Source organism: Necator americanus, chromosome I (assembly GCF_031761385.1).
Source record: "Necator americanus strain Aroian chromosome I, whole genome shotgun sequence".
NCBI lineage: Eukaryota > Metazoa > Nematoda > Chromadorea > Rhabditida > Ancylostomatidae > Necator > Necator americanus.
This window is the reverse complement of record NC_087371.1, coordinates 8987360-9011290: the sequence shown is the minus strand read 5'-3', so window position 1 is coordinate 9011290 and position 23931 is coordinate 8987360. Positions and strand designations below refer to the sequence as shown.

General features: G+C 40.4%; 1 protein-coding gene across 2 annotated transcripts in view; it reads left to right on the top strand.

Annotated features, from left to right (window-relative positions):
• Positions 1 to 479: 479 nt before the first annotated feature.
• Positions 480 to 23931, top strand: part of RB195_004931 (uncharacterized protein) — a gene marked incomplete at both ends in the record, with an annotated part of 47366 nt that continues 23914 nt past the window's right edge. Inside the window, 2 exons of one of the 2 annotated variants that reach the window (XM_064177160.1) lie at positions 480 to 566; positions 12219 to 12266. In XM_064177160.1, coding sequence (XP_064034284.1) covers positions 480 to 566; positions 12219 to 12266 — 135 coding nt within the window. Of the gene's footprint in view, positions 567 to 12218; positions 12267 to 21757; positions 21797 to 23931 lie in introns of those variants that run through there. The other variant, XM_064177159.1, reaches the window with a different exon arrangement.

Here is a 23931-nt window from a genome sequence, read left to right as displayed (position 1 = left end):
TTATTGTGTTATTAATTTAGAGTACGAGTTTTTTTCGAGCGTTTTTTTTTTCTTCAGGACGAACTTTCAAGATTAGTTTAAATTTAGTGTTTACTTCTTGTTTTCACCCTCTTTTCCGTCGATCATTACCTTGCCTCAGGCAATCATTACTGCTAGTAATAGATCTTCTTCTTTTGTTTTCGTGAAATCATCTCTCTTTAATTGAAATTGCTAAAAATAGAACACGTCGTTTGCTTTTCCGGTGCAAACATTACTGAGGATTTTTTTTACTGTTCATGACCTTCAGTTTTTTCTCTTGAAAAAACCTCTTCTATTCGCTGCATCGAATCCTTGTGATTTTTCTGTTCTTTCGTTTTTCTTCCCAGTATTTTTCCGTATTTCTTCGCTAGATGTGAATTTGTAAACTGCTCGGATCGTTTAAAAATATGCGGATCGTCCTTGATTTTTGCGTTTCTTCCCTGGAAAGTTGAAATTTTCAGATGCCGTTAGCTCCACTCGGAGATCCGTTCGGTTTGACACCGGCGAATGTGAATGTGACACCATCGCCGGAGCAACCGATTAAGCAGGTTAGTGGATTTTTTTTTCCTGAGAGTTTTATTTCACTCCTCCCTAAGCTCATCTCAAATCAATCAATAAATCGGCGGCAACAATTGCTATTTCAAAACATGTTATTTTTAAAAATTTTCATATGTGCTTTCAGAATTATCATCTCTCATTAAGTGATTTAGTGAATTTTATGCGAAATTTCACTAATTACCTCAAATTATGATTTCATGCTTCAATTATGGGATATTTCTACAGTACGGTACGGTCACGGCTATCAATCACTGTTATTTTTAAAATGTTTTCATGCTATGCTTTCAGGGTGATTGGTAATGATATTTCGTGGAACATTAATAATTTAATAAATTGGGAATTTCCCAAAGTTGATAGACACCGCGGAAAGAGGCTCTCAGAAACACTCGAACTTCGTCGCGGGACCTAACTATGCATGCAGACTGCTAGAGATTTTTGAGCGTAACGTTTTTAAAGGCATCACCCCACAAATCTGAGGTGGTACGGATTTTAGGTGGAGTATTCTTAGATTAGTAGAGATTCTTAGATAGTAGATTATAGAGAGGAGGGTGATTCCGTCCATTTCTTGCTAATTGCCGTAAAAAACGACCCGGAAGATGCAGCGCGTGCACAAGGCTGGCGCGCTCCAATCGAACTCGTTGTAGAAGATAGCGCGCCGGAACGCTCGAAGCCGTATCTTCCGGGCCGTTTTTTTACGGCAATTAGGAAGAAATGGATGGAATCATCCATCTCTCCATAATCTACGATCCCGTATTCGAATACTCCACCGGAAATCCGTACCACCTCAGATTCGTGGGGTGATGCCTTTAACGGAACGTAGCGTTTTTACGACCTCACGTCTTGCGGAATCGACTTGTGTCGTCGGTCCTGAGCAGATATCACGTACAATGGAAACCTCTTTCCCTTCTACCGAGTTGATAGTCTACTGAATAATTTTCCAAAATTTTCTGACCCTTAATAGGATTACTAGCGTGGTTATAAGTTCACTCGGCTTAGAAATCCTATTAAGGGTCACATAATAACATTTTAACAATTTTCTTTCAGGTAGTCACAACAGAATCAAAAGAATTTTCAGATATATATTATTTTTCCGTAAATGGAATAAAAATTTTAGCTCATGAATTATTCTAATTCATAAATTAAAATACTACAACAGAACTCATTACTCCATTACGTAGTTTCTGATCCTCAAATGTCTATCAGAAGCACTTTGGGACCTCTTGAAAGGATGTGTGAAAAGTAATGTAATTTTGAAAAGTGAACAATTTTGATTAGTGTGCATAGTTCTTCGTTTCTGTTTTAGCTGGACCTGAATCTGCGCCGGATTTGTCGCACTTTTGCAGACAGATCTTACTTCAGGATTATACTCAAATAGTCCGGTCAAAACGACCTGAAGATTGGTGCAGTTGCGTAAGCGGCTGCGGTCGGTGAGAGACCGCTACTAATCTCTGCGATACGATTGCAGCAAGCTGGGCTCCCGCCACGATTATAAACGCGCCTCTCCTGATTGGGACCCCCACTCATTCCCGCAGGCCGACTGAGAAAGGCGAAGCTGGCGGAATGTGACCGCTAGCGCCACTTCAGAGTGGGACCTCTACTCTTCCCCGCAGTCTGACTGCAGCAAGCTAGGGTCCCGCCACGATTGTGATCGCTACCCCCGTTGCGCCGCTTCAGAATCCCAACAATCTTCAGGTTTTTTTGACCTTACTACTCTTCTTGTATGTAGAGCTACAGTAGTCATCGAACGCATATGGTCAGATTGGCGCTACGCATGCCGTTTCTTCGCTAAACGCACACTTTTAACCCTCTTGAAAGGCCATCACCCTGATCCCTGATTGGACATGTTCAGTGCGGATGTGCGGATGTGTGTACATATGATTTCATATTTCAGTGGATTTATTTCCACAGCAAATCCAGTTTGAGTTTTTCACGTGATGAGGGATTCCAGTATGGTGCATCCTGGTGTCATCACACGATCCACTCATCTAGATTTATCGATTTTTTAGCGATTTATTTTCCGCAGTTTCTTCTAGTTCCCCCTAAATGAAAATGCGTAGAACCGTTCCGCTCAGATATGTAATGACGTCATCAGGTATGGTTGGCGGCTGCACGGACATTGATCGAATTGATCTAAGATGCTAATCGATCGAAATAGTTCCAAATTTATTCTGAACTTCTGTTTCTAACTATCTTAATGTTGCTCCTTCAGGAATGTTAGGTTTTCTGTGGTAAAATCCTAAAGCATATTGTTTTTCTTCCATTAGAAAAGCTTATGCCTTCAGTTCAGGCCTTATGATCTGATCAGTTCTGATCTCCATCGATTTTTGGTCGATGACGGAGGAGCGGTGCGTGTCACCGATGAGCGCTCGATCACAGAGCTGTTTATTATCTGGCCGACTATTATTTCTGTTTACATTCATTTATTTGTTTACTTGTTAATTTCGACATTGAAAACAACTTTCAATGTTTGCTTCTTAACTAACCATGATTCTAAACTTATTAGAGCAACAAAAGTACTTTTTTTTTATTATCGCCCTTTTATTAATCAGTGGCGGAAAGGTAGATGTTGGCGGAAAATTTTCCCTGGAAATATCCATGAAAGGTTTCTAGTGGTCTCATCCTTATCATGAGTGCTTTACGTTTCGTTAAATAAGTAAAATACTACTTTTCTTTTAATGTGACCAATACTAATTATTTTCGGATCTTTTTTCCGAGCAAATAAATAAATAACAATAATCCTAATCAATAAATAAATAACAATAAGAGTAGTAATAAATTTAGCTTGTAAATATCAATAAACTTAGCTTTCAGACCGGTATTTTTCCTCTTATATATTTTTTTCTTTTTTTTTCTTTTCCCTTCGCTGTGATCAGCTGAAGTTGTATCTCTTTCCATTTCTATGGTGTTCCATTGCTCTTAACTTTGATTTTTGCATAATTTTTTCCTCGCGATTTTTCTTCCCATTATTTCTCTGAATTTCTGAATGCATAGGATTCGTCTAAGTCGTACATACATATTTTCCCTTCCAGAAATTTTCTCCTTATTTGGAGGTTTTTTTTTCGAAGAAGCCGCATTGTTTTACAGCGCTAAAACGGATTTCCACTTTCATTTTTATTTCTTTATTTCTCACTGAATTTGGCGAAGATTTGGATCTTGTTTTACATTTTAGGATTTTTAATAATTAATTAATACACTTTTATATAATAGATTGGTAAATATGCCAAATATTTTCCCTCAAACAAACTGCTCACCTCGTTCGATCTGAGCTCTTTCGGATAGGGGGTTGATGTTGGCGGTTTTTATCAGAAAAATGTTAAGTTGGGCGTCATTTCCCTCATTCTAACCGCTACTCAAAATATTTTCTCCAGAAATGATAACTTTATTCGTCGTAGGCGTATGTTTGTTGCGTTTATAATCATTTTAAGCCAGAATTCTATTTGTAAACTAAATATTTACTGCACACGGAGAAAAAGTAAATTGACGTAAACCAATGGAATTCATATGGTCGGCGGGTGAGCACGTGGGTCCGCAGAAAATGTGTACGATTTACTGGCCGCTCCTACTAGTTACGACTGTAATTCTAAGGTTCAAATCTCTTGAAATTTCTTAACAAAAGATACAGTGTTCGGCGTCAATCAATCCGTTTGGGACCCGCCACCGCGTTCGACTTCAATTCAGAATCGAATTGAAGTTAACGAACCTAAAACTAACTAATAACCATAGCTAGCTTGTACAATAATTTGCGGGGGCTAGCCAATGCGTCACGAGAGTGTTTTTTATCCTCTCAGATATGTCTGATACCAATTTATCGACCCCGAAGGGATGGAAGGATTAGTTGGCACTGGGGCGTAATCGAACCTACGATCGATTATACTGCAGCCACAGCGGAACCTCTTACCGACTGCTCTACCCACTCTTTTTTAAATTTGTTATAATTTAGGAAAAATACGCTACGATGGCGATTTCCCCTGAATATTGACAGTAGAAATTTGTGAAAACCGACGCAATCAATATTATTAATTACTGAATCGATACTCATGCGTATGTGTAGTATACTACATAAACACGTGCGCTTTACGCTAAACAACTGGTTACGCTTTTTTTTTGTTGTCGCGCAGCAAAATCGAGACCAGTTCCAGACAAAAGTTGTTGCGCTATGCACATCGGTTTTTAGGGACAACGGATATTTGCTGATACACGAATTACCGCCTCCGAGGTAAGAAAATCTTGGTTTTTTGTTCGGGCTTTTTGTCGCTAAGGCTTTTTTAGGGGTTTTCTCTGGTCTTCCTTTAGTTTTCACTATGTACTCTTTTTGTCCGGAATAGATAGCAGAATATCTTATGTCAACAAAGAAATTATTGTCGAACATGAGTTTTGCATCAGCAATAAACGATCACCGAGTTATCTTCTTTTGAATTTGTTTGTAAATTGAAATTACAAATTCGACCGTATTATTATTAATCGATTTGGCTGATCTGTGAATAGATGGTCGACTTAGAAATCGATTATATTATTACTAACTAACTTAATTAAATTGTAAACTAATCGCGCATTAAACAGTACGGACAGTGACAGTAAGTACTGCTGCATATTCATGGCTAATCATATTTGCGTCATATATTACTGATATGCGTTCGTCCTAAGTTAAAGGCATCACCCCACGAATCCGGAGTGGTACGGATTTCCGGTGGAGTATTCGTATACGGGATGGGAGACTACGGAGAGGGAGGTGATTCCGTCCATTTCTTGCTAAATGCCGTAAAAAACGGCCCAGGAAGATGCGGTGCCGCACATGTTTGGCGCGCTCCAATCGAACCTCTTGTACAAAATGGTGCGCCAAAACGAATGAAGCCGTATCTTCCGGGCCGTTTTTTACGGCAATCAGGAAGAAATGGGCGGAATCACCCCCCTCTCCGTAGTCTCCCATCCTGTATACGGGTACTCCACCTGAAAGCTGCACCACCTCAGATTCGTGGAGTGATACCTTTAATTCAGCCATCCAAATCCAATCGAAATCCTTGAAACTGTTGTGTTCTTCTGCTGCGTCAAGACTCGGGAATAAATCTCTCATGGGGATTTCCCACCTTTTGTGGAAGAAGGACCTGTCAACCCGTACACGAATTTGCAAAGAACGGGCCAAGTTTGCCCTGTATAGTTTAAGGAAAATAGTAATGTGTCCCGTGTTTTTTTTGCTCTTGTTTATGGCAAACCTCGGGAATGTTTTCAAACAAAATAGTAATAATATGGTGGGTGCAGCGCAGTCGGTAAGAGGTCCCTCTGTGACTGGGCGATCGATCGATGGCTCGAAACCGCCCTAGTCCCATCTAACTTTTCATCCTTTCGGGGTCCATAACCATAGTGGTACTGGACTTGTTCGGGACGACAAGGAGAAACACATCCCCATAGGGATTGATCAACGCTGTGCACTTTATAAATATTATCCTTTATGGGGACAGAACACACACACACACACATGGGTACACATGACGCGACACGAGGTCTGATCTATTTTTCTAGCAAATCGCCCACTCCACTTTCTCTGAAACAGTCATAATGACCTCATTTTGAGTCTATTTGTGTCGTATCGTTTGGATACACACTCCGCAAACATTGTAGCGCTCTTAAATTAAGCCCCATAAAAAAAAGGTAACCGACCGCATCGCGCCTTGGCACGATTTTTCCTTGAAGAGGTGGTGGAGTAGAAATTACGTGATTCAGATTACGATTTCGTAGAATACAGAGAGAGGGGTGATCTCGTCCATTTCTTCCTAATTGCCGTAAAAAAACGGCCCGGACGATACGGATTCGGTCATTCTGGCGCACTATTTTCTACAAGGAGTTCGATTGGAGCGCACCAGCCTTGTGCACGCGCCGCATATTCCGGGCCGTTTTTTACGGCAATTAGGAAGAAATGGACGGAATCACTTTCCTCTCCATAATCTACTATCCCGTATACGAATACTCCACCTGAAATATGCACCACCTCAGATTCGTGGGGTGATGCCTTTAACCCACAGGGACGACAGCTCGCTCTTTTGCGTATCTGACGCGGTCCGTGTTCTTATTCTCCTGGGTCCTTGTTGAGTGCAATATTATTCAAAGACAATAATACTTAGAACTAACTGAACTCCTTAAAGCTTAAAATGAATAATAAAAAAAGATAATAAACCTTAAGTTGGAAAAAAAAAACAAGAAATTATGAGAAGTGATCTTTGAAAAGTGTGCAGCTGCATTGGGAACGCGACCAAAAGCGCAGTGAGCAGCGCTGCAGTCAAAGCGCTTTTATCATGAGCTATTCTCTAACCAAATCATTTTCAATCGAGGACTGGAAAATATCTCTTTTAACATAAGTGAGACGTTTGGAAAATATTAGGGAAAAACCATTAAAAAAAATATCAGGGAGTGCTATTTTAGTTGCTGTTGCATTTCGAGAGCTCACCGGAGACCCGGATTGCTGTCTTTAAAGTGTTAAAGGCCCCCGACAATCCATGTATTTATGGCGGATCTTCTTTGCAATGCAATTTATATGTAATTTCCGACCACCTCCCCACCCCTACAGAGCACTCTCACCCTTTCGCATTTTCCACAACTATTCGCGCGTTTTCGTATTTTTCGAATCTTCGAAAGTTCGCTCGTCTGAGCTCACTTATTCCCAGGCGCATAGTTCGCACGGAAGAGGAAATTTCTCAGGGGAATTAAGGTGAGTGGCGGCTGATAGAGTCGTGTCGAAGCGAACATCCACAGCTGACTGCACATCGGCTACTTTAGGGACCGGAGCTAGCGGTCCTTCCAGCTGGATCGCAACCGCTGGCTCTCATCGCCCCGCTTATGTAATGGCACCAGAATTCAAGTCATTTTCACCCAAGCACACGCCTATATTTCACAACCACGGGGATTTTTTAGTGTTCTTCAGGCACTGGTAAATTTCGCAAGTACCAATGAAGGGCTTTATCGATGTAGCTCCTTTTCCTGTAGTGGTAATCTGCTCTTTTGTTGATACCCAAATACGGGAGAGGAAAAGAGATTCGGTTATAAGGCGGCATTCACAGGAGGATTCGAATTGAAACGTTTCAAGCTTTTAAGCTTGAAGAAAATTTATTTCTTTGCTTTTAATGGAAAATAATCGTCGATAGGGAAAGTACTAACGCTTATTTTTACGTAAGAATCCCGGATACTGTTGCGAGTGGAAATGTAACCAGTTGTAAAAAGATTGGTAAACAATATATGATGACCGATGACACGCATTAATCTCTTTTCCTTTCTCTTTTCTCAAATTATTGTTTTTTAAGCCACATTTAATTGGTTACTGTTGTCCCCGTTTTGCAAACCTTAACCCAGCAAGGTCATCAGGCGGTAGCCGAAGCTATGCAGATTTTAATACTTGGTACCCGTAGCTCGGTTGAAGTATGGAGCTGCCAAAGAGCTATTATGGAAAACGCCACTATTTATAATTGGTTTAAAATTTTTAGTTGGCTTTTTAAGCGTCGGGTCTGTAATTTTAAGAAACAGTTATTCAACAATCACTGGTCCAGCGTTAGTAACACTAAGGATTTTTCAGATTTTAGATTTCAAGTATAAACGCTTCATTTCATTTCTTTCATTTTATAATCTGATGTCTCTGAATGTCTGTCTACCAGTTGAGAATTTTCCTACTTACATTTTCCTTTCGTTCTATGCTCCCGAAGAATGTCACCATTGAGCCTTAAGGCTTATAGGCAGCACATCACGAAATTGCATCGTTCCGCCCAGTAGTCCTCAAAAAAAGCGTAGGAATAGTGTTGTGTGATTCCGTTCCTTCAACGATGCAACTTATTACGTGATAGAAAGAAGGCAACTCTGTCCTAGTCCAACGTGCACAATTCAATTAATATAACACAAGTAAACTGCGGAAGTTCTTTCGCGTCCGCGGCAAAGTCGTGGACGCGTTGCGGATTGCTCTCGTCCTATTAGCCGTAATGAGCTGCATCGTTGGGGAGACAGGATCGCACAGGGCGATTTCACACGGTTCCTTCTGGATTCTGGTAGGAGGAATGAGCATGATCACGCTCATATTCGTGGGGAACACGCCTAACCCTACCTAGTCACGGAAAAATCTCAATTTCGTCACAATGTGAATGTATACTGAGTTCTATTGTCACACGAGGGTGAACGTTTAAAGTACATCTGCCACACATACACACACACACACAGAACCCGACTCATTACAACTACGGATGCGTTCCCATATGATGTTCCCGCCCTAACTACGCCCCCGTTCATGTTTTGTCGACGAAAACGACGTCGAACAATTGCTTTGCTGTGCTGGTCCGCCTGTATCCACATACATTGTCGAATCGCTGAGTATCGCAGTGCCGCATAGACAGTGAAACTGAGCATTGTTCAACCGACGATTGTGTGTGTGTGTCCGTCTGTATGACGATCGTTTCATTGTATTCTATTATTATTTATTCTACTAACTCCTAATTTTGTTTACCCAACCGCAACACCGGACCCTACGCGCTGCTCCCGTCGGAAACACTAGAAAATTCCGAATATTTACTTCTAATCTCTACTTCTCTCCACTTACTGTAGGAATGACGGCATCGTCATGGCTGTCTTTTCACTTCTACAAAAACAACGTCATCGAACTTTCAAAGGCTTTGTGTTTTACGGTAATCTTGCAACTTTTTACGCGTATTTCATTAATGAGTTTAGTGTGTTGCGCCTGTCGCTTATAGGGCTTGCAATAATTTTCTGAAACTATGTTTTAAAACCTTTAGCTGCGTAATTGCTCAGAAATCTGTTGGTTTTTTAAATTATACTTTTGTTTTTTATTTTTATTTTTATTTTCCTTTTTATGAAACAATGCGAGAATTTCATTCATATGACGCATGCTTCAACCGATTCCAATGAGTCGGTCGGGGTAAAAGGTGGCTATCCAACGCGTATTTGAACGCGTTTTCCAATTCGAGACGTAAAAACCATGGGTTTTTCTGTCTGCAGTTGCGTAAGGTCTTTTAAAATTGATCTACGCTCACCTCTTCTTCTTTTTTTAAAATAAATTCAGCACGTGGGACTTGCAAAAAAAGGGATAATTGCACTGCAAATTCCTTGTTCTAATCGATGATGGATTGACACCTTCTTCTCGTTGTTTTTGTCCTCGTTTTTTTAACACCAAACACCGATAGTGCATCGAAAAAAGGAAAAAAAACACACACAAAAAAACATTCCATCTGAGTCAGAACAACAGGAGAAAATATAGCAAAATTTTCAACAACAATAATCATCCAATTTATTCGATTGAACCTGCTGCGGTCCCTTTCGATTGCATTTCAGCTTTTCTCCCGGAACTTTTTCGTTCCTGTTTACGAAAAAGGGAGCGAAGCTTAAAAAGAGCTCTGTTTATTACACATATAATCCAAGTCAAAGTTTTCAAAGCAGCCGCACTGAACAATCAGAAGCTTCCAGAAAAAGTAGGGCGACGACGTCAACCGATGTGTAATCTTGCATGAATCTAAAATTGAAGTTGTTCCCTTTCGGGAAAAAAGCAACGAAAAATCATTTAACCTTTTTTTCATAACCGCTAAAGTTTGTCGTTGCGTCAGCGAAATGATGTCAAGTTCTCCCATGCACTGAAAAAAGCTCCTGAGATCATCACTACAAATCCACCATCAACGCCCACTTTTGAAAATGCAATATTGGTTTTAAAATTAACTGAAATTCGATTGGGATAAAAAAACCGGAAACAATATTCTGTATAGAAAGAAATATCCTTTCAAATGGTATGTTACATACGCTAGCGCTCTTTTTTTCTGTGGGCGAGTTTAAATTTTAAAGGCATCACCCCACGAATCTGAGGTGGTGCGGATTTCAGGTGGTGTATTCTTATACGAGATAGTAGATTATGGAGAGGGAGTGATTCCGTCCATTTCTTCCTAACTGCCGTAAAAAACGGCCCGGAAGATGCGATACACACGAGATACGCCCGGGATAAGATACACACGGGTGGCGCGCTCCAGTCGAACTCCTTGTAGAAAATAGCGCGCCGAACGCCCGAAGCCGTATCTTCCGGGCCGTTTTTTTACGGCAATTAGGGAGAAATGGACGAGATCACCCCTCTCTCTGTAATCTACGAAATCGTAATCTGAATCACGTAATTTCTACTCCACCACCTCTTCAAGGAAAAATCGTGCCAAGGCACGATGCGGTCGGTTGCTTTGTTCTTATTAGGAATTATTAGGAAGAAATGGACGGGATCACCTTCCTCTCCATAATCTACGATCCCGTATATGAATACTCCACCTGAAATCTGCACCACCTCAGATTCGTGGGGTGATGCCTTTAAGGAAAAAAAAAACACCATTATCTATGCATCAACCTAATACCTTGGTTCTACATACGCGTACAGTACCAATGACAAATGAATTCATTTGATCTACCGAAAAAAATCACGAAAATTTAAAAATCACTAGAAAATCTTCTGGAGAAGATGCTAAAGCTTACGCAACTTTTCAATTAAAATCCGCTTGTGAATGCCCCGTTTCACCACACTCATTACTGCAAGGTCGATGATCATCCACGAATAGAAAATATTTCTTTCGTCGTCGAATTTTTTAATCGTATCAGGCAGAAATTGCGACCTTCATCTTTGTTGTTGTTTTAAGTTCGGTGAATTTTAAGAAAGTCACCCGGAACGGAAGTTTTCTCAAGAACAAAACTACGGCCACAACCATTCTCTGCAATTCATGCACTGTTAATTTCAAATTGTAATAATAGCAGTACAAAACTTACATTGGTAGTGCAATTCAAAGTTGCTCCAGTGATTATTCGCCCGTTCTTTTTCTGCTGGAAGTTTTATGTAAATGTCGAGCAGATTTCTTCAGTTCATATCCATTGCTGGACAAAAAACACTCCACCTGTTTTGATTCCTTTCTCAACTTTTCTGCAGTCCAACGGCTCCTCAGTTCACTCTTTTTAGAATCTTTATTTTCTTTCCTTATTTTGTGAACATTTTGTTCACAGATCATACCCGTTTTTCACAAGACAGCAATAATTCATTTTAAAAAAATGATTGATATGCAAAGAGCTGAGGAGAAGGAAGCGAATTTGTCATCGACAAAGACGTAATTTTTGACTGAGGCTACCTTTTCGCGACTTTCAGTGAAGAGTTTTATTTTCCCGAAAAAAAGGAGAAGAAGCTTTTTTTTTACATCGTGCAAAATCGCAAATTCGATTGTCGCATACGCAGAAAATATGTTTACAACTTCATGGAATAAATAATACTAAATAAAATAACACAGACAGATAAGACAAAATAAAGAGGAATTTTTTTTAGTCTGAGGCAAAGTTATTGATAATTTATAAGGAATAGAACTTCTCTAGAATTTATATTTAGGACATTAATTATCACCATTATAATTTCTTATCGATAGCACTACGTGCTTGGAATTGCACCCTTACTCTATAAAACTAATTTCCGCAGTTTTTTCTTAGTTAAAAAACTTTAGAAGTTTAAAAGTAAAAAGTTTTAAAGTTTAGAAGAAAAACTTGTACGTGAACTGACAGGATGTTCGCGTTGAGTTTCAACGACTTCTTTCTTTTTCTTTTTTTTTTGCTCCTGAAAATTGTCAATTAATTTTCTTACAAGGAAATTCCTGTTTCAGATGGCTGGTAAGTGCTTCGACGACAGCGGCGTCGCATGTGATGACTCGGTGGGTTCAGAATGTTTTCACGCGGTTTGATTTGGAAAGTTCATATGTTTGTTGTATCCATGTTTTTTTTCGACCTATTTATTTTCTCTATTATTAGCTGGGTCTAAGCAAAATTCTTACGAGATTTCAAAACCGTACGAGGTTTTTTTTTCGGACACATGTTTGTGTCTATTTTCATGGTTTTCAGTAAAGGACTTGGATTAGAAGGAATCAGTTATCCTAGCGAAATTTCATGTGGTTTTTATTGGCTTTACAATTTAACCCATTAACGACACAACTTAACCCATTAACGGCGACGGGCTTCTTCTAGCGCAACTAGCCAGAGTCGATTTTTATTGATCGAGCTATATTTGAGCGCGAGGAGAATGCTAATCAATAACTTTAGAAAACCTTCAAAAACCCTAAATGCAAGTACCTTTGAGAAAATTTAGGGAATCATGAAGTGTGAAAATGCGTGCAACTCACCGTTGAGCCGCTCTGTTGTGGAAGAGTCAACATCTAAAAGGGGCTAAAATATGTCGTATTGATTTCTGATGAGCTGTACACGAGGTTGTTAGGTAATTTTATTGGGTAACGTTTCGGAAATATCGCATTCTATAGGGTCTCAATTAGCCGATTCAATTCAAAATTTAAAGGACTAAATCTCTTCACAACTTCACAGATATACTCTCTCCCTACTTCTTTTTCTACCATCAACATAGCGACTACAACGAATGCTCACCTCAGATCGAAGAAGCCTAGCCAGGACCGCTGACTGATCGATCACGTGAGCGAGTAATCCGCATGTTTCATTCGGATCAGAAGAACCATCCGTAGGGATATGGTGCGAGCTCCCGCATTATCGAGAGACATTCCCGTTTGCGGTTCAGTTTAGGGTTTTTTGGATCACCATGGATTATCCATCTATCGACCTCGTGTACAACCCATAGAAAATCAATAGGACACCTTACTACGCCGAATTTCATTGAAAGTCAAGCTTTTTAAGAACTAGAGCTCTCGATCCTTAATTCAAGTTGTAGCTCTACTGACTCTCTGTGTTATTGCCGGAATTTATCGATTGCTACGTGTCTCTGATCGTATGCAGCCATGAACGGACTTCATTCGGTCTTGAAGCCTCAGAAGCACAGAGTTCTATGTGGTGCGATTGATCCGATCGATATGATCAGCTGTGTGTGCAAATCCGAATTGCGGATTTGTAACGTATGAACAGCGCCGCATGCGGCTATGGTCCAATGAACCAAAGCACAAAAAATCCGCGAACGCTAGATATTAGCTCCATTTTACACGCGACAAATTGCCCTTTTTTTAAGATCACTCCTAAAATTTTCATCAAATTTCTTTTCTTCCGCAAGAGTCTTCTTCAAAGACGTCTCTGAATTTTTTTTCTCTGTTTTTTTTTACGTTTGAAAGTTCTTGGCAATGTTCCAATGCACTGTTTTTTTGTTGAACGAAACTATCGCTCTGAAGATGTGTGCATGTGACTTTAAGGTAGGAACCGCACTTGTATGGGTGAAAGTACTCTCCTCGATTGTAGATCTCTTTTCGAAAAAAAAAAACCTTCACAGAGTGTGATATGTATAAATATAAATAAATATATAAATAATTATAATTATGAATATAAATATAAGTATAAATATAAATTTAAAATAATTGACAACAGAAGGATACTTTTGGTGTATTTTAGAGGGGAAATATCTAAGAAAGAAAAAAAGACATGATTAACGGGGGCGGAGAGACAAATTTGAATTCTCCTCGAGCGATATATTTGAATCTTAAACGGGGAAAATTAGGTGGAATCGTAGGTGGCACATCTATTTACACCCACTTTCACGCTCTAAAATTGGTACCTACAAATCTTGCCTGCCATTTTTTTTTCGCTGGACCCGCAGAGCGCGATAATTGTTTTCTATTTCTGTTTTGCCTCGTTTTTCTCCAATCCTCTGATGAATTCTTTGCATTCTGAGATCGCCCGAAACAGCAGAGACCGCTGTTCATCTATTTTTACATCGTGGTTTCTGCTATTTCGTAACGGGAAGCGTAATAAGAAAATTCAAATTTCGCGGGTTAATCAACCGATCAGCGTAGTCGCTGCTGTGGCTGATAGATGATCCGCCGATGTGGATGGTAGCGGAGTTAGTGAGTTTCCCACATGTTAGTGATGTCTTCTTCGTTTTCTTGTATTCCAGCACTGGTTACGTGATGAAGATTTCTTCCAGTTGATCAGCATTGAAGCATAACTATTTGAATCAAATTTTTGATTTTTTCAAAATTTTTAGTTTGATTTTTTGTTTAGTCAATTATTTTTAATTTTCAATTTTCAATTTTGTTTTTTGCTTTATTAATTATTCTTTATTTTGGATTTTTAACTTGATTTTATTTTTGCATTTTTCCAAATTTTTAATTGAATTTGAATCAGAGTCTTAGGAGAATTGAGCTTGAAACATTTGGTAAATGCGACATTCTAGTTAGTCGTAGGTTTCCTATGATGACCACATCTGATCCCTTTCTATCTGCACGATTCCTCTTCTTTTGCCGCTAGTCTTCGGTTTTCTACGATTAATATTCTTCTCCACCGCTGTTTATACCATCTTTCTATTCCTACACCTAAATACACCGGGGCGACCAGGAACCTCCTCATGTGAAAGGGGTCTAGCTGATGGTGAGCTCAAGTGAAGCGGGTCCCATCGCTAACCGTCCAGAAAAGAAGTGGGCCCCCGCATCGACCATCCAGAAGTGAAAGAGTCGGGGCATCGGCTCCGACAGTCGCATCTATGCCTAAATATTTCTGTTCTTCATCGCATAGCTTCATGTTTATACGTACATACATGTTCGTTTGGGAATTGTTTTCTTTTTTCTCCAACATTTCTTATTTTTTAAAGGCTCCCCTCTAATTGCTACTATTCCTTTTAATTCGCATGAAAAGTCTGGGTTTCGGGTACGGGCCTACCCCAGTAGATATGGGTCCTTTTCTGTAAAGAATCCCATCGACATCCCACCTCTTCTTTTCCGGATTACTCAAATGTGGCAATAAGCTCGTTTATAAAATCATTTTCACTTCTATGTTTACCTTCTCAATCAATTTTTTGAAATTCATATGGAATTCTTTCTTTTTTCCACTTTGTCTTTGCCTGCATCTCGGTTCCTAATTCTCCTTTCTTGTTTTTTTTCTCTGCTCCCATTCATCTTCGGCTCTTTCGAGCAGCTCTATTTTTATCGCGAAGTGACGTAATCGTTTAATTTTCTGCGTCACTCAATAAACGCTTGCAGCTGACTTGATTTCCTCTTCCAGTGGAGCCAGTTTTAGCCCTTACACGGGAGCATCACTCATTTCCCGTTCGAGGAGAACTGCTGCCTCGCACGATACGACAATTCTACCGTAGATTTAGAAGAGCCATATCAGTGCTTTTTCCGGCGCTTTGAACTAAACGCGGTTCAGTCGGTTCAAAACTGCCCAAAGCCCAGTGTAATTGCGTAAGCGGCTGCGCTTGTAGCGATGCGATGGAGCGTTGCGTTAAGGATCGAGGTGAGACCTTTGCTAGCACCTCCTTAACGCTGCACTTCGCGATGGCCCCACCTCTACTTCCGCTTCCACCGCGGCGTTTCGAGCGCAAACGCTTACGCAGCTGCATCGAGTCACCATGTCGACTCTAACCATGCTGACTGAGAACAGAAATCTCATGAAAAACACATGTTCGAGCTTCCTGCGATGTCAAAAAATGTCTTTTGGGAATAAAATATATAGGAATTACTGTAGTGACTTCAATGTACTGTTGAGGGCACTATTTCGCATTTATGCTGCTTTTTCTCTTTTCCTTTTTCGAATTTTAGGAGATCACGCGTCGCTTGCGTTTTACACTTAGGACACACTCCTTCCATGGGACATTGTGGGACAATTTCAAAAGATTCAATTTAAAAGACTTCAAAAAGAAAAAAAGACCCCTACAGAATTGGGCCGAGGGTCGATAGCCTACTACTATGCACATAGAATTGAGGTTCTGGAACAGTTCAAAGCTTAACGATTCCCGAAAGCAATGCAGCGTTTCCGACTGGATGTGTATGGTTGCTGGTGTTTTGCACGTTATTTACGCATTGGCATAATCCATGCAATTTCGCTCACTATACGATATTTATATAGATATCTGTGCTTGCAAATGCTCCCCGCCCGCCTCAACGAATACTATAAAAAGAATAAAGGATAAAGTGTCTGGCGTCGACCAATCCGCTTGGGATGCGCCCCCACGTTCACCTCAAGTCAGAATCGTTGGAGGTTTACGAACGTGTAACTGGCCTATACAAGGACTTGCGGTGGCTAGCCGATGTCCCAAGTCAGTGTTTTTATCCTCCCGGACAAGTCCGGTACCAATTTATCGACCCCGGAGGGATAAAAGGATTGATGAGGGAGGGCGGCTTCGAACCTCCGATCGAACGATCGTGAAGGAAGCGGAACCTCTAAACGCTACACTACACCAGCCCTATAGATACAGATATGATCGATACAAGATGTAGTCTTTATTAGGCAGTCAGCTGGAAAATGTATGCACGTGTGCAAAGTTTGGATGAAATCACTTATCTGTTTATTTATTTATTTATTTATTTATTTATTTATTTATTCCTTCGATTCGATCCTCCGATCGATCGTGCTATACGTATATTATAGCATTCGTTTAAAGGCATCACTCTACGAATCTGAGGTGGTACGGATTTCAGGTGGAATATTCGTATACGGGATAGTAGATTATGGGGAGGAGGGTGATTCCGTTCATTTCTTCCTAATTGCCGTAAAAAAAAAACGGCCCGGAAGATACGGCTTCGGGCGTTCTGGCGCACTATTTTCTACAGGGAGTTCGACTGGAGCGCGCCAGCCTTGTGCGGCGCCGCATCTTCCGGGCCGTTTTTTACGGCAATTAGGAAGAAATGGACGGAACCACCCTCCTCTCCATAATCTACTATCCCTTATAAGAATACTCCACCTGTAATCTGCACCACCTCAGATTCGTGGGGTGATGCCTTTAATGTCGGGCTGGTTAGTGCCACAGTCCCGTTAGGCATCTGCTCACATATGCTATTAGGATGAGTCATAAATCACTTCCGTTTTGTTTATTCATTCTGATTATGACGTATTGAGCTTCTCTTCTAATTTTTTCTTTGTCTGACGTGGATTTTGTTCCAATACCAACTTCACAATATCGTCATCGAGGATTGAAGTGGAGGGGGACAACCCGCACTCAATCCCCCCTCCCCTGGTTTGTCCGTTTTTCAAGGTTTATTCTCAAGAAATGGAACTTCACAAACCATTTTTAGACATTGAATATTTTTTTAAAGAACAGAGCGCAGCACTAATACCTTGTTTAAATTCCCAGAGCACCACATGGCGTAGGTGTAGTTAGTTTTTAATTCCCCATTTTCAGGGTGATGGAGGGTGTGGTGCAATCGGTTAGAGGTCGGCTGTGACTGTGTCGATGGTTCGAAATCGCCCCAGTGCAAACCAAGCCCATCATCCCTCCGGGGTCGATAAATTGTCTGGGAGGATAAAAACACTGACTTGATCATTGGATGACCCCGGCAAGTCACTGTATAGGCCAACACCCCTTCCAAAACCTCAACGATTACGAGTTGCAGTAAAACGCGTTGACGCATCCCAAGTGTATTGATATGCCAATAATTTTATCTTTTTTTATTTTCAAGGTGAACAGGAAAAATCAAAGATAATGTGCACCACCCTAGACTGCTAAAGCGTCGAAGGAATGTCTAAAGACTAACCGAAGTTCCGCTCATGTAGTGATAGCATGAGTCCTTTGTTTGGGTAACCCTTTGTTTGGGTTGTATGCGTAAATAATAACAAGAGGTACCATGTACCTGGGCGGAAGTTATTTATGATTGAACCTAATATAAGTTCTTTAAGCAGCAAACTTTAATTTTTTGCCAGACGTATTTAAAGGCATCACTCCACGAATCAGGTACTATTTTCTACAGGGAGTTCGACTGGAGCGCGCCAGCTCTGTGCGGCACCGCATCTTTCGGGCCGTTTTTTACGGCAATTAGGAAGAAATGGACGGAATCACCCCCCTCTCCCATCCCGTATACGAATACTCCACCTGAAATCTGTACCACCGCAGATTTGTGGGGTGATGCCTTTAACTGATTACGAAGGCCTAAACACAGTAGCCGCTCGATCAAAGTTCCTCTGTTTTTCGTAAAGCATTTTCGTAGAACCGTCGTTCTAATTAGATCTTGTCATTCCCTCATTACGACGAGATGACCGCTAGAGTTGTAAGATGTCGAGAGCCGGCTTTGGAACCTATTTGGATGTTTACATGATGAGGCTAATCGGATGCTATTTTTGCTTAATTCATCCGATAAACAAAGCTCAGCTGCAGTGAGCCGAAGAGGTTTGCGGAAAAGAAAAGTGACGTCATTCCGGCACAGGGTCTCCCTGGTCTCATCGCTCATACTGTGCTCACAGTGTGAGATCCATAATTCTAATAATAATGATTAATTGTAGCAATTAATTGATTAATTAAAGTAATTAATGATTCAATAATACTCGAATAATAATAATTAATAATTCATAATTAATTCACGCGATGAAATTCGTCAATTTCTCCTCTTTTTTCTTTAAGGGAACGAAACCAAATGAAAGTGAACGTGACTATAATTTCTTTGGAAATTCTGAGGGGAAACGTCAGAAATTCCTATCTATGACGATAAGAATATGTGTCGGAGCCTATTATTCAATTAGAAATAACCCGGTGAAATGATCTGTAACGCTGTTACAGTTGTTTCTTTGTTTCTAATGAAAGAAACTAGAAAAAAGACACCAATGCATCGCAGACACACGTCATTCATTCATTATGCAAAGGAAAGCTGAAGAATCGAATAACATCATCATATGTGAACCGAGTGAGTGGGTGAAAATCGAGAAAATCAAGACATGGAAGAGAAAACGTTGAGGAAAAAATGCACGAAATTTTGCAATTTTCTTAGTACTCCCGTAATATAACTTGATTAATGTGCGAAACTGGTGTAGTCTATCTAATTTCGTGCAAAACATGTGGGGACCAATACATTGGCGAAACAGGGCGCCCTTTTTGTGTTCGCATTAAAGAACATCTAAGGGGGATGAAACAATCGAATGCAGCAACTCCCCTCGGAGTTCACCGCATACGATGTCATGAAAACGTTCCTTTTTGCATAGCTGTCACAATTCTATCGTACGAACCCGAAATTATAGCTCGCAGAACTTTAGAAGCGTTTTGGATAAATGCAAAAGGTCCAAAAATGAATAGAAAGGAAGAGTGCTTAGCCGTGACCAACGAGCTGGCTCTGTATCAAGACCTTGCGGGTTTGATCTACGGGGTCATATGCGGGTCGCATCCTAATTAGTATCAGCGGAGCGATAGCATCACGCGGATATCCGCTAACATCACGGCAACGCGGCTACTAAGGTAGGCACAACGATTTGGGCTTTTTTGGTTTTTGTTTCCGGGTGAAGTATCCTATGGGATGATGACTTGTTCTGGATGAGGCATTTGAGAAGATATATTGCAAATGTTCTTACTTTCCAGGCTCTGACGAAGGCGACAACGCCGAAACGTTAGCCGTAATAAATTTTGTTAACAATCTTGGCTGTTGCTTAAATTCGACTATCAACAACTTGATTAATGTTTTCTGGGAACACGTGCGTGCTTCGCACTCGTACTGCGCTCTACCATTCCATTTCAGCTGTGCTCATGTTACTTGTAAAGGAAAGAAGAGGAAAAATTGGGGGAGGGAGGTGTTTTTATTGTTTTTATTGGTTTTTTGTTAGTTTGTTTTTTCTGCTGGTATGTAGCTGAAAAGCACTATTGCATTGACTATGACTGACTATGACTAACATATTTAAAGGAATCACCCCACGAATCTGAGGTGGTGCAGATTTCAGGTGGATTATTCGTATACGGGATGGGAGACTACGAAGAGGGAGGTGATTACGTCCATTTCTTGCTAATTGCCGTAAAAAACGGCCCGGAAGATGCGGCGCCGCACTAGGCTGGCGCGCTCCAATCGGACCTCTTGTACGAAATGGTGCGCCAAAACGAATGAAGCCGTATCTTCCGGGCCGTTTTTTACGGCAATTAGGAAGAAATGGACGGAATCGCCCCCCTCTCCGTAGTCTCCCATCCTGTATACGAATACTCCACCTGAAATCTGCACCACCTCAGATTCGTGGAGTGATGCCTTTAAAATAGCGCAAACGCCATTCAATTCATTCATAACACAATTATTATGTCAATTATAGAAGCAATTAGATATTATGCCCTTTTATTGTCACCACCACCGTTGTTTTTCCCCCGTACCCGCCGGAAAATAACGTCATTTAATCGAAATTTCCCTTTTCGACTTGTTGTTATTCGCTAGGGCGCATCTTTTTTTCGCCAAATCATCATCGCAGCTTTATAAATTCCATAATTTATAGCAGTTACTGTTTTTATCCGACAAGGCAAATGTTCTTTGAATTTGTTCACTGTTCGAATGCTTTTTAAGGCTGCAAAAGCCCGTAAGGAATAAATCGCTGGGTTTCCAGACGTTCCGCCGTAAGGACGATCGTGTCGAAACCAAGTAGCCGATAGTTCAATACGCACTTTCGCGACAGTTCAAGCAAATCAATTTTTGAAAAAAAAGATGTTCATTTCGATCCGCAGAGCGTTTTTTGAGTGTTTTCGCAACGACTTTCGTGTCACAATGCTGCAAAGAATTAGACCTCATCGTAAATTTAAAGAATTAAGAGTTTAAAGAGAATTAAGAATTTAAAGAGAATTAAACCTCATCATAAAGAAAATCGTAGATAGGTGTGCAATTAAATTTCTGCAAATCACTCGGTTCTGGTAAGAAAATGTTATCTGCGAATGAAGTGGTACCGAATTTTCCGAGCAGAGTAATGTAATCTGTTCAATTCCAGTACTTTTTTTCCTTCTTCTCATTCACAACTTTTTCTTTTCTCTCTCTTTACCACGTTTTTCTTCCTTATCTTAACTTCTGTTACCTTTTCTTTTCTATTATTATTATTATTTTCTGTTCTATTCTATTTTTTTCATTATTTTCTTGTATTTTTTTATTTCCTTCCCTATTATTTCATTTTTTATTTGAAAATTGCATTTAAATGGATTTTGCTCCGTGTTGAGATCCACTGGAGGTGCTCCTCGGAATTCGCCTGCACTCTCACGTCCTTCAGGGACGGGGGGAGTGGCGGGATGACGTGACTGGGCGTGGCGTTCGCGCTCCGTCGTCTGCCGCCGCCGCTGCTGCCTGCTCGCTCGCTGGCGCACGCGCGATCGCCGCCATTTTTCGCACACTGAGTCCCGGCGAGATATTTCCTGCGACTTGTTACCTCGACTGACTACTACTCCTCCTCCGTTCGTCTAGTCGCCGTCGAATCTGTAGCTTATTTCGAAGTGTAGCCCCGGTTTCTCTCGAAGACCCACCTGGTTGAGGTTACAGTACCGTAACACAGGATGGGTGTTGCAATTGACGGAGATCCGCAACCAATTAAGGTAAACATAATCACATTTTCATTCATTCTATTTTCCTTCACCTAATGACGCTATGGCTAGAGCTTCCCTTGTTTATTTTTCCCTTCTTTAATCACATTTCCATTCTTTTTTTATTTCCTTCATCTAACGACGCTATGACTAGAGTTTTCCCTTATTTATTTTTCCTTGTTTCCATTTTTTCCCGTGGATGCTATAAGCTATCTAGTACTGTTGGCGAACGTCAAGATTTCCTTAATTTCATCAATTTTTGATTTCTTGAACATTTGGTTTTATTTGGGTTTTTCCTTGCAGAAACTATTGCTGCAAAATTTTTCTAAAAAATGCTTTGCGATAGAGGGGGCACTACTGAAAACAGTTTTTCAGATTTTTGTAAATAGTAATTTATCCACGGGTGATTACCGCTTTCTTAAGCCTCTTCGAGTTTCTTCTACCCGAAAATTAAACTAGAAATCTATAGGATTTTCTTGGAGCTTACTCTAATCATTTCCATAGTAAAAAAAAAAAAAACTTTGAGAAGAGTTTTCCTTGCTGGTGCACTCCAATTCCGCTACCAAATTCCTCATTCGCGTTTTGCGGGTGAAGTTCCAATCTTCTCAAAATTACTGGCAAAAAAATCCAAGAGTTTTCTATTTTTCTCCTTTTTCTGTTTCAATGTCAACTTTCTCTCTTTTTCTTTCTCTATTTGTCCACATAGTTAAATAAATAGGTTTTCTGTTTTAATAAATAATTAAAAAGTAAGAATTTTTCTTGATTCTGAACATTTGATTGCAAGAAGGACAGTCGTTTTTCCTCTTTTTTCCCATTTTTTCCAAATTCTTGAGCCCATTTAAGCACAAAAACAAATAAATGACAACAGAGATAAATGAAGGTTAAAAGCCAATTCCTTAGTGGGATTCTCCTTTCATTTTTCCAATTTCTTTTCGATTGAGATTTCTATGAAATTTTTCACTTAGTCACTGCGTCATTTTTATTTTCGAACATTTTCATATTTTGTAATATTGTTGCCAACGACTCTCACCAATCATTTTTTTCTTCGCTTGAGCCTCGTTTGAAGGACGCCATAATTATTTTCTCTTGCCTATTCAGCGCTGGTTTTTCTCGATCCTATGATGAATTCATTGCTTCCTTCAAGCTCCCGGCTCCAGGCCAAGAACAGAAAGACAGCGGAGAGCGATAGCGCGAGCGTGACGTCATCGTCGGAAATGAAGAGTGTTTGCTAGCGCCTCGGGCGCTGCTATGTCCAGCCGCGTATATTGGCGTGTCCGTCTCGCAACATCGTCCCGTTCTATAATTCACGCCTTTCAATCGATAGCTATTCTTTGAACGGGAATGCTGGCATTAATTTTCGATCTCGTGTCCTCGCTACTAGTAGTGGCTGGTAGTTCGCAGCTTAACCTAAAAACCCGTCGTCGTAGTCTACGTGCGCTCGTATTTTCATTTTCATCTATTTTTGAGGAAAGCCGCATGTTTATTTTTGTTACCTTCGTTTTTTTGCTGCTTGACGATGGTTTTCTAGCGAGTTTTTCTTTCTTATCTCAAGAAAACAAAACATTAAAAGAAAAACAACCGAGTTAGACAATTTACTGATAGCGCTCACCAGGTCAGGCAGTCCTAGCTATGGGATTTCAAGGGAGTTTGCAAACAGCTCGGCGAGAAACCCCAGAAACCGCTATACGAACTCTGGATGGATCTAAGCTACAGCAGAGGAGACCAGTTTGGCTTCGGACGAAGCAACTTTTTACACCCTGTGGATTGCTGAGATGAAAGTGCGTTGAGTGGATTTTGTCTGTCACTCATGTAAAGAATTGCGTAATTTCGCTTCTAAATCCACTTCACCGCAGTTCCAGTCACTAAATCCTGCGAGTGTAAAGAGTTGTCTCGTCGGCTTAATCCATCCAACCGGGTTCGTGTGTTTTCTGTGTTCGTAGTGGGTGTTTCACGTGTCCACAATTCCATAGAAAGTAAACGGATTCGCTTAACAACTAAAAATTCATTATTCTTGGAGTCCTATTAGAAACTTGGAAGAGTTTAGTGGATCCGCAAATATTCTTTCCTTCTAATAAGTGATTCTTTTCTCGTCTATCTACGTTTAGGGATGAGTTGTCGGTAGAATATGCTTCGGATGAGCTTTTTTT